We start from the raw sequence: 12,091 nt of genomic DNA on the forward strand, positions 1-12,091 counted from the left end.
TTTAAGCAAAACTTGGGAAAGAACAACTTGTAATTTAAGGAAGAGGAATCCAGAGGTAATCTATAATCTTTAGTAGGTTGGCATTTGAAGAAGTCATAGTTATGGGATAGAAAAAAGAGAAACAAATACCTGACTTCTTCATATCTTGATGAGGTTTACAGGTTTTGAACTAGGCTTATAGTCACAACTTTTTTCTTAAAGTTATCTTTAAAATATTTCATTTTACATTGTTTAGTTGTACAACAAAGAGTATAAATCTAAATTCGTTTTCTTTACAGATCAGTGCTAACATCTTCCGTACTCTTCCTCCAAGTGATAATCCAGATTTTGATCCAGAAGAGGATGAACCCACGCTTGAGGCCTCTTGGCCTCACATACAAGTATGAAACATAATTATATATTGACAGTTTTTACATTTATGATATTCTGCTGAAATCATGGTTGTTCTCTTTTAGATCTGAGTGTCTATGGAAAACATTTGACTTTTAGTATGTTTGCTCATCATTTTCTTTTCCCAAAAATATTGTATTTCACTTTTTTTGAGGTAAAATACACTTAACATTTATCATTTAAACCATTTTAAAGTGTACTACTCGTGGCATTAACTACATTCATAGTGCTGTGCAGCCATTACCACTGTCTAGTTCTAGAACTTTTTTATCACCCCAAATGGAAGCCCCATTCACATTAGCAGTCACTTCCCATTCCCCTATTCTCACAGTTCCTGACAACTCCTAATCTACCTTCTGTCTTTATGGCTTTACCTGTTCTAAATATTTAATATAAATGAAATCGTATCATATATGGCCTTCTGTGTCTGGATTCTTTTATTTAACATACTATTTTTAAAGTTCATCAGTGTTGTTGCCTATGCCCATACCTCATTCTTTTTAATGACTGAATAATATTTCATTTTCTGGATATACCATATTTTGTTTATCCATTAATTGATGGGTGTTTTGGCTTATTGTAATGAGAACTGTTATGAACATTCACGTACAAGTTTTTGTTTTAACATGTTTCCCATAAATTTTGACAAGTTGTGTTTTTGTTTTCATTCACCTCAAAATAAATTCTAATTTTCCTGTGATTTCTTCTGTATTACTAAGGAATGTGTTTACTTGTTACATATTTGTGATTGCCACATTTCTTTCTGTTACTGATTTCTAATTATTTCATGGTAGTTGGAGAATATACTTGGAATGTTTTTAAGGCTTTTAAGTTTATTGAAGCTTATATTAGAGCCTCACATACAGTATATTCTGGAGAATGTTTCATGTGTGCTTGAGAAGAATGTATTCTGTTGTTGGGTAGAGCATACTGTAGAAATCTGTTAGGTCTAATTGGTTTATAATGTGATTCAAGTCCTCTTTTTCTTTTTTAATCTTTTATTCTACTCATTGAAAGTAAGATACAAAGTTTCTAACTTATTGTTGAATTTTATATTTCTCTCTTTAGTTCTGTCAGGTTTTGCTTCATGTATTTCAGGGCCCTATTATTAGCTGCTTATGTTTATAATTGTTATATCTTTTGTATGTATTGTCCTTATTATAACTCTAGATGGTTTCTTAAATTTATTTTGTCTGTTGTTAGTGTAGGCACTCCAGCTCTCTTTTGGTTACTGTTTGCATGATATATCTTCTCCAGTCCTTTTCCTTTTTATCAGTTCCTTTGGATATATATTTTGTCTTGATAAAGTTGGATCATGTTTTTGTAATCAGTTTTGACAGTCTTTGCCTTTTGACTGGAGTGTTTAATCCATTTACAGTTAATATAATTGCAGATAAGGTAGGATTTACATCTGCCATTTTGCTATTTCTTTTTTTTTTTTTTTTTTTTTCAACGTTTATTTATTTTTGGGACAGAGAGAGACAGAGCATGAATGGGGGAGGGTCAGAGAGAGAGGGAGACACAGAATCGGAAACAGGCTCCAGGCTCTGAGCCATCAGCCCAGAGCCCGACGCGGGGCTCGAACTCACGGACCGCGAGATCGTGACCTGGCTGAAGCCGGACGCTTAACCGACTGCGCCACCCAGGCGCCCCTGCCATTTTGCTATTTCTATATGTTGTATGCCTTTTTGTTTCTCTACTCTCCGTTACTGCCTTTCATATTAAATAGGTGTTTGCTAGGGTACCATTTTAATTCCCTTGTTTTTTTAACTGTATTTTTTATTTTCTTAGTAGTTACCCTGAGGATTACAATTAGCATCTTAAAACAATCTGTTTTGGTTGAATACCACTAATTTCAGTAGTATATAAAATTTTGGTCCAATATACCTCCATTCCCTCCCCCACCTCCTTTGTGGTATTATTTGTGGTATTGTCATACAAATTAGATCTTTACACATGCCCACCAATACAATTTTGTAATTATTGCTTTATGTGATTATCTTGTAGAGCAGTAGAATAAATGAGTTATAAATAAAATTCATTTATGCTTTTATGTTATGTATAGTTGACCCTTGAACATCATGAGTTTAAACTGCATGAGTCTGCTTATGTGCAGATTTTTTTGATACTGTACAGTACTGTAAATGTATTATCTCTTCTTTACAATATTAAAAAAAATTTTAATTCCAGTATACTTAACCTACAGTGTTATATTAGTTTTTGGTATACAGTATAGTGATTCAACAATTCTGTGCCTTACACAGTGCTCACTGTGAGAAGTTTACTCTTAATCCCCTTCACCTGCTTCACCCATCCCCCCCATCCACCTCTCCTCTGGCAACCATCAGCTTCTTCTCAATAGTTAAGATCTGTCTTTTGGTTTGTCTCTTATTTTCTTTGTTCTGTTGTTTTGTTTCTTAAATTTCACATGTGAATGAAATTTTATGGTATTTGTCTTTCTCTACTTACTTCATTTAGCATTATACTCTCTAGATCCATTCATGTTGTTGCAAATGGCAAGATTTCATTCTTTTTTATATATTTTGTATATTCCATCGTGTATATATACCACATCTTCTTCATCCATATTCTGTATTCATTTATCAGTGGACACTTGGGCCGCTTCCATAATTTGGCTATTCTAAATAATGCTGCGATAAACATAGGAGTGCCTATATCTTTTCAAATTAGTGTCTTCCTATTCTTTGGGTAAAAATACTCAGTAGTACAATTACCAGATTGTAGGGTAGTTCTATTTTTATTTTTTTGAGGAACTTCCATACTGTTTTCCATAGTGACTGCACCAGTTTGCACTCTCCCTTATGATATTCTTAACATTTTTTCTCCAGCTTAAGTTTTAAGAATACGGTATATAATATTTATAACATACAAAATACATGTTAATCAGTTCTGTTACCAGTAAGGCTTGCTGTCAGCAGTAGGCTATTAGTAGCTAAATTTAGGGGGAGTCCAGAGTTACATGTGGATTTTTGACTAAGTTGGGGTGGGGAGGGTCAGTGCCCTTAACCCCTGCATTACTCAAGGTTCACCTGTACTTACCTTTACCTGTGCTCTTTATTTCTTCTTGTGGGTATCCTTTCATTCCTTCCTGAGGGGTTCCCTTTAGTATTTCTTGTAGAGCGGGTCTGTTAGTGAATTCTCTCAGTGTTTGTTTATCTGGGAATGTTTTAATTTCCCCTTCATTTTTGAAGGAGAGTTTTGCTGGATATAGAATTCTTGGCTTAACTACCCTTTTCCTTCAACACTTAGAAGATGTCATCCCACGGGTCTTCTGGTGTCCCTTGTTTTCTGATGACAAGTCAGTTGTTATTTAGGACTTCATATGTGTGATGTTATTTTTTTCTTGATGCTTTGAATATTTTCTGTTTTTAATTTCTGTCACTTTTGATTATGATTTGTGTAGATGTGGATCTCTTTGGCTCTATTCTACTTGGAGTTCATTGAACTCCAGTAAGAGTTTTTGTGTAATTAATATTTTTCATCAAGTTTGAGTTGGTTTTAGCTATTACCTCTTCAGATACTTTTTCTTCCTCTTTCTCCTCTCTGAGACTCCCAATATGTGTGTGTATGTTGGTATGACTGAAGGTGTCCCTCAGATCTCTGAAGCTCTGTTCCTTTTTTGTTCATTCTTTTTTTCTTTCTGCCCCTCAAACTGAATAATCTCTACTGATCTACCTTCACATTCACTTATTCTTATGCAGCTCAAATTGTTTTGGGTTGTTTTTATGGGTCATCAAGTTCACCAAGTTCACTTTGACATTTCAGAAGTCTCTCTCTGGAGCATGTCTTTTTAGTTGAGACTGAGAAAGGGATAGTCTTCTTGACCTAAATGCCATTGTGTGACAGTTCACTCCTCAGAGTCATTGGAAAATTGGTAGTAAAAACTTCTTACGTAGGCAGGATCAGTTCTTCCATTAAACCTTCCCTGTTTCTGTCTAGCTCTAACTACTTCATTTAAACATCCCCCCCCCCCAAATATGTGGCTTTAATATAATGTCATCTAGAGTTCACTCAGTAAAATCACATTGACACTACCTCAGTTGATACTTTAGTACTAGAACTCTTTAGAATAGGATTCAGGGTAGATTATCTTACAATACTTACAAACTGTTAACAAAGATTCCATTATAGCCATAAACTATACTCATATGTGTTTAGTGTTTCTTTTGCACATGTTTTTATGTATCTAGTCTTTATGATCATTTATTTTTGTTCCCCCAAATGTCTTATTAAAATATTCTGAGAATATTCAGATGCACTTTCTTACTTTTTAAAATAAGCAAGGCTCTGAGGGAGAAAGTAAAAGTTCAAAGGATTCTTGCCTAATGCCTCAGATAATGTTTATATTTTAAAAATAATATTAATGACCTGAAATCTGCAGGCAAACACAGTGATGGGTTTTTCTAGAGAATTTAATGTATGTGTCTACATATGATCAATGGTACTCATTTATAAGACTGTTGATCATGATTAGCTAATTAGAGCAATACAAATGACTACTGAGCACTTACCATGTTTCAGAGATAGTGGCAACTGCTTTATATACCCATCTTATCTAATCCTTTTGGTAACACCATAATATTGTTCATTTTATAGATAAGCTTAGATGAAGCTAGAAGAGATTAAGAATCCTGCCCAAGTTTATAAAAATAGTAAGTGGCAGAATTAGGTTTATAACTCAAGTATTACTCCAAAGTACTTGCTCTTAATTTTTAAAAGCTTTACTGCCTCTCCTAAATATAGTCTATGGCCCTAAAATAAATACATACCAATTTTTAATGAGGTTTAATTCATACCTTTTTAGCTTCATTGTAACACCAGTAAAACAGATCTTTCAGATAATTCAACTGGCCATTCTTTTTCTTTTTTAGTCCTCATAAGTAAGTTTTTAAAAGTGTAATTATACAGGTACAGATATGCCTTGGTTAAAGGTAACAAAAGTTTATATATACAAATTCTAACAAGAGAATTGTTATCATTACAAAGCATGGTAAATCGAAATGATTCTGGTGACAGACCTCTACTTAAATCATAGTTTTGATACTTTTCTACCTATATGACCTTAGTTAGGCTGCTTAACTCTTTTGCCTCCTCCTTTATGAAACTGGGATAAATAAGGATTCTTTAAGGATTGAATGGGATAATGTTTGCACAGAACCTAGCACAGTTCTTTAAACTATGTTTTTCTTTTCTCTCCCCTTGTTTTCTTAAAAGATAATTACTTTTGGTATGTGGGAAGAAGTATATTTTTGCTCTTATTGTTGCCTTTATGCTGATAACCTTTATATGATACCCTGGGTTCTTTCTCTTGTAGCTAGTTTATTGCTTTCCTAGAATTAACAATACTGAAATTATTAAGTAGTCTCTTCCCTAACTTCCATTCTTCTCTAGCCTATAACATAAAGTAATATCCTTTTACTTTCACAGTAAATACTTGCATAACAATTCAAAGCTTCTACTTTCCATACACTCTTCTCCATCCTCTCCCCCAACTTTATATTTTTATTATTGTATAATACCTATGTGGTTAGAACATGTAACTAATTGTATATTACTGTTCTGTCACCTTTATGCCCATTGTTTGTTCTTAGCTCTACAGGTAAAATATTTAATCTTACCATCGATCCTTATGTCAAAGTTCCTCCGATCATTTCTTGATAATTTGGAGCTTGTTGTTTTTTTTGTTTTTTTTTTTTAAGTAATCTCTACATCCACCATGGGGCTCAAACTCATGACCTCAAGATCAAGAGTCACATGCTCTTCTGACTGAGCCAACCAGGCGCCCCTGGAACTCATTCTTTAGTAGAGGAACTCATGGGAATATTATTCCTTGAGTTTTTGTATGTACAATAGCAGTTTGTAGATTTTCTTTTTAAAGACCAATGTGATTTAAAATCCTTGATTCATCTTCTTTCCCTAGGTACCTTAAATATGTTATTCCATTATCTTCTGATTTTCTTTGCCTTTATAAAGACGTGGTTTTTGGCCTGGATGTCTGTAAAGGATGTTGTCCTTTTAATGGCCAAGTGCTTTACTGGTTATACATAAGTGTTTATTTTTCTAGATAAAATTTCTCATTTGAATAGTATTCTTTCACCATAAAAGCCCACTTTTATTTCTGAAGTTTCTTCAGTAATGGTTTTTAGTATTTCTTTTGTTTGTACTGCCTTTTTTTTTTTCTTCTCTGGGGATGCCAGCTTTTCATATGTTGGTTCTTCTTATCTTTCTGTGTCTCTTACTTTCTCTTAAAATATTGGATTTTTAAAATCTCATTTTTTTATTCTGTTGGATTGTTTTTCATCTTTCTTATTACCATTCTCTTTTTCCTTTACTCTAGTTGAAAGGTGGATGGACAATGAATATTTAATTTGCCAGCTTCAGTATTAGAGACAGACAAGAGGAAGGGAATGGATATTATATTAGCCAACCAACAATGCTTGCTATAGGCTAGAACCATTGGAGTGAAGAATGTCTTAAGTAAAAGGAAAAAGGATATATATTTAATGACAATAGGATGGATAATCAGCAACATTAGCTATTTTCTGTATAGTTCTTGGAAGGTAGAGAGGAATCTTGCTTTTATATATGGGTGCTAGCTTTTCCGATTACATTGCTTATTTTTATTTTGCCAGGACTTATATTTTTTAGTGGTCATTCCATTTTATTTATTTTTATTTTGTTTGTTTATTTATTTATTTTCTAATGTTTATTTTTGAAAGAGACAGAGACAGAGTACAAGCAGGGGAGGGGCAGAGAGAAAGGGAGACAGTATCTGAAGCAGACTCCAGGCTCTGAGCTGTCAGCACAGAGCCTGATGTGGGGCTCTAACTCACAAACCGCGAGATCATGACCTGAGCCAAAGTCGGATGCTCACCTGACTGAGCCACTCAGGTGTCCCCATTTTATTTTTATTTAAAAAAAAAGAGAAAAAAAATTATATTCTACATGATTTGTGACATTTTAAGCAATAGTCTGCTTCATTTATTTATTTTGTCTAGCACACATATATCTAAATAAAATGGAAGAGGAATCCTAGGATTAGCAAATGTTGATTAAAAATTTTAAGATTTATAAGTCAGATGCCCAACCGACTGAGCCAACTAGGTGCCCCTTTAATCATCTTTTTTTAGAGTGGAATATTAAAGCTTCTCTGATAAATGACATTGTAAAAAGTTGTAGCACTGAGGAAATTTGCTCATTGAAAGTTTTTTGTTCATAACATACGTTGAATCAACTCACCAGGAATTTTTTGTTTTATACTAGAAGTTTACATTTTATTTATTATTTTATTTAGTCAGTTTTTGAGAGAGAGGGAGGGAGCGCAGGCGGAGGGGGAGGGAGAAGATCTCAAGCAGGCTCCATGCCCAGACATAGGGCTTGGTTTCACACTGTAAGATCATGCATGACCTGAGCCAAAAATCAAGACTCGGATGCTTAACTGACCGAGCCACCCAGGTGCCCCAGAAGTTTACATCTTACATTTAGCTTATCAGATACTTGATTTCATAAATCAATTTGATAGGATGTAAAATAAGCATTAGATTTAGTTAATGAGAAGGACTAATCACAAGTAATTTCAACACCTTTCAAGTTTTCATTTCCCCAACCCGGTTCATGAATTTCCTAAAAATGTGCTAATTTATCATTTTTGTCTTTTTACTCTTTTTCCATACTGTAATGGAAATACTAATGAGCATTGGAATAATGGAATAAATTAAATAAACAAAGAAGAAAGGAACAAAAGAACTGTTTCACTATTGGGGGATTGATCATATCTTTTAATTTATAAAATGTATTATATGGCAACTATTCATTAACAGTTATAAATTATTTTTATTTTCTTTCCTAAGTATTTTATATTTATTGAGGACCAACAAGATTATAATTTTCTGTGTGCTGACTTCTAGGTAATTAGGGATGCTTCGCTGCTGTACTAGCCTGGAATACAGGCAGATCATGCAGTATTTTAATTTTCTTGTATCAGTTATTTTCTTTAGTGGCACAGATACTTAAGATGTAATTATTGGGGTACTGACTATAACATAGACCTTTTTAGCAATAACCTGTATTTTAGGGACCAGAAGCTCTTCTTTGTGATCTTTATAATTAGAAATTTAAATTAGAAACCTACACATTTTACAGCCTACACCTTCACATCCAAATAGCTCTTGGTCACATTCACTGTTCAGTCACTTAATACGAAATATCTCATTTAGTCCAGTATATGTTGAGTCTTACATGAATTCTTTCATATATTAAATCCACTTTACAACCCATTTAAATTAGTTTCCTCTTAAAAGAGTTTGGAAAACGTTGGGCCATATTCCTTGAAGACAGTCTTTTGTGTATTTACAGTTTGTGAAAGTCTCTTCTCAGTCTTTTGCCTCTCTGGGCCAAACATTTCCAGTCCTCTTAGCTTTGTGTATAGATCTCATTTTCAGATACTTGAATCATCTCTGCTGTTTTTGCTGTGCCTTTTTCTAAAATCTTTTATTGATGAAGATCAGAATTTTATATATTTTAACTAAACCTTAGTAAAGATACGGTCATTATGGAGTAGAATGGTAAGATTACCCTTTTTAGTTAACTGTTTACATTTTTTACTTACTTTTTAGGGTATTTTTTGGATCATAGAAGTAGGAACGTATGTGAAGTTTGCCATTTTACTAGAAAAATTAATGCATTGCTCAAGTATCTATTGTTCTTTGCAGCACTATTTCTTAGATTCTTGGAGCAAATTATTTTTTCATATATAAGAACATAGAAAAACTCCAGTATTTATACAAATATATATTGTCTCTGAACAACTGTGATTTTTATTCATTCAGGAAATATTATGTTCCAGGCATTGCTCTACATATTGGGGGTAATGTATTGAACCAGTAAGCAAAATCCTTTATAGTCTAGTGGAAAAGATTAAATAATAATACTATGTCAAGGTGTAATAAATACAAGAAAAAAGTAATGCAGGATAAAGGGTTTAGAAAGAGTGACAGTGGGGACAGTGTACAATTTTATAGAAGCATAGTCTTAATGGCCATCTTGAAGATTGTCAGCTCTGTAGATCACTAGCAATTCTTTTACTTCGGTTTCACATTACTTAACATGTGTTTAGATGACCTTTTGTTATTGTCTCTTCGCTGTTGCTAAGTTGGCTGCATAATAGCAGTTTGCTGCTATCTTAACTGGTCCCTTAATATTCACTGTGTCAGGTAAATGGCGGAGATGAAAACTCTGTAAGAAATGCTAATGTGTATCTGTGATAGGCACAGGTTTCAAATGAATGTGTGATTTAGAGGATTCAGCTGGATGTCATGCAAATCTCCCAAAAGATACATAATTACTCCTAATAGTATTAAGCCTTAAGCCCTATATATCTGATGTAGATCTTAAGAGGTAGAGTATATAGGCTAATGCATGTTGTACTTGACTCCTGTTTAACCTGGTCTCACCTCACCACAAATCTTAACTTACACTTAACTAGGGATCTTCATAAAGGTTCTGAGTCTCTGATTCCATACCCATCAACCCATACCCTATATCTCGTGCTCAAGACATGTCCTACCTTTCTATAAAAGCCCTTCTTTTTCTTTTTGGCTTATCCAAAGTCAGATCAAATGTAGGGCCCAAGTTGCATTTTCCTCCTGCTGATTTTATTTTTCCTGCTGACTTTATTCCACAGTGCTATTGCCTTTTTCTAAATGTCTCCTCCACTCATAGTCTGTGCCATATAATTTTTGCATATATACCATTTTATATGTTTAATTTTGTCTCACCTCCCTAACAAGTGAATAAGCTTTTTGGGGCTGTACAGTGCCTAATAACATTCCCACTGTATGTAGCTAAAAGGAAAACTTGTTTCCTCTACCCATAACACTTTTGACACCAAACGTGTGGATTTTCTGCAGCAAGAAATTCTCCACTTCTCTGTGGATACCAACTGGGTGTCCTATAATTTATTCATTTCTGACACTGATGACCCAGAGTTACCACAGACACCACAGGTTAAGGGCTCAGTCCCATGGGGCCACACCCCATTTCACATGGCAGTCAGAGGAGTCTGGGCCTCTTGTACTTCTGACCAACTGGCTTTAAGTCTGGGGTTCGTTCCCACAATCCACTCTTCAGGTTTGATAATTTGCCATAACTGCCCACAGAACACAGGAACCACTTCATTTACTGTTACTGGCTTATTATAAAGGATGCAAGTCAGGAACAGCCAAATGAAAGAGATGCATAGATCACAGTATGGAGAAGGGGCTCCATGGTACTACCCTCCCAGTACCTTGATGTGTTCACCAACCCAGGAGTTCAGGAGTTCTCCAAACCCCTTTGTTGAGGATTTTGATGGTGGTTCTGTGAGGTGAATGTGATCCATTAAATCACTGGCCATCAGTGATTGAACTCAGTCTCCAGTCTTTCTCCCCTCCCTGGAGGATGGGGTTTGAGACTGAAAGTTTCAACCCTCTTATCATAGGGTTGGTTGCTGTGATAAGCAGGCTTCATCCTTCTACAGTCATCTCATTAGCCTAAACTCAGGCATGATTGAAAGGGGCTTCTTATAACAAAAGATGCACCTCTTACCCTTATCACTCAGGAAATTCCAAGGGTTTTAGGACCTCTATGCCAATAACCAGAAGTAGGAACTTACCACAGTAGGCCAGTATTGGACATGAAAATGGGCACTGGACAGTTGTGCCAGTGAACCTGTGTAGCAGTCCATGAGACTGTATTACTCTTCAGAGGACTCTGATAATTTTTGTAGATTTTTTTTGCGTGTGTGTACTCCAAAGCAAAATTATCTACATAGTTGATTAGAAGATTATTTACAAATAAAGCTGATACCAATTTGTTTTCTTGTTACAATATCATACTTAACATGAAAATTAAAAGATAATAATTAGACCAGATAAGCATCATTCCTTTTGCACAGCCGGGCAAAAAAGATGCATCAAACACAAATAATATTTGTTCCTAAAACTGTTGTATAATATTATTGAATAAAATAATTGAATAAAATAATAAAAATTTGTTATTGTGTGGTGAGTGATAAAGCCACAGATCTGGTAATGCTTTTTTGTGTGTGTTGTAAAGTCTGTAAATTTATTATAGCAATCTTTTTTTTTTTAATGTTTATTTATTTTTGAGAATGAGAGAGGGAGAGAGAGAGTCCGGGGGAGGGGCAGAGAGAGAAAGGAGGACAGAAGTTCTGAAGCAGAGAGCCTGATGTGGGGCTCAAACTCACAAACTGTGAGATCATGATCTGAGCCGAAGTTGGATGGTGAACCAACTGAGTCATTCAGGTGCCCCTTTTTTCTCCCTTCTATATGTGGCCCAACTATACCTGTTTATAGGATGACTGTTTTTGCTTTAGGATATAATCTTCCTTTTTTATGTTTAGGATACTTGATTAATATGTTTCTCAGTAGCTAATAAAGTAAGGCAAATTCCTTACTTTAAATTCCAGGGGCTATACTCCTGTCTTTTATGAGCTGTTAGGTTACAATAAAAGAACTTTAGTGTATTTTCCTCTCTTCTTGAAAGACAGATGTAGGTGTGATGGAAGCAAGTTGAACTAAACCTTACTTTATTTAATTCTGATTTGTGGTAGCAAGTGAATATTTTCTGCTACTTTTAAAATGCTTGGCCCTTTTTAAGTAGAAGTCCTGCTGTGACTTCC

General features: G+C 34.5%; 1 protein-coding gene across 2 annotated transcripts in view; it reads left to right on the forward strand.

Annotated features, from left to right (window-relative positions):
* PPP2R5A (protein phosphatase 2 regulatory subunit B'alpha) overlaps positions 1 to 12,091 on the forward strand; it is a 66,813-nt gene that overhangs the window by 37,155 nt on the left and 17,567 nt on the right. For both annotated transcript variants that reach the window (XM_045452468.1, XM_045452469.1), the window contains exon 3: positions 279 to 380. In XM_045452468.1, coding sequence (XP_045308424.1) covers positions 279 to 380 — 102 coding nt within the window. The remainder of the gene's footprint in view (positions 1 to 278; positions 381 to 12,091) is intronic.

This window comes from Leopardus geoffroyi, chromosome C3 (genome assembly GCF_018350155.1).
Source record: "Leopardus geoffroyi isolate Oge1 chromosome C3, O.geoffroyi_Oge1_pat1.0, whole genome shotgun sequence".
Taxonomy (NCBI): Eukaryota; Metazoa; Chordata; class Mammalia; order Carnivora; family Felidae; genus Leopardus; species Leopardus geoffroyi.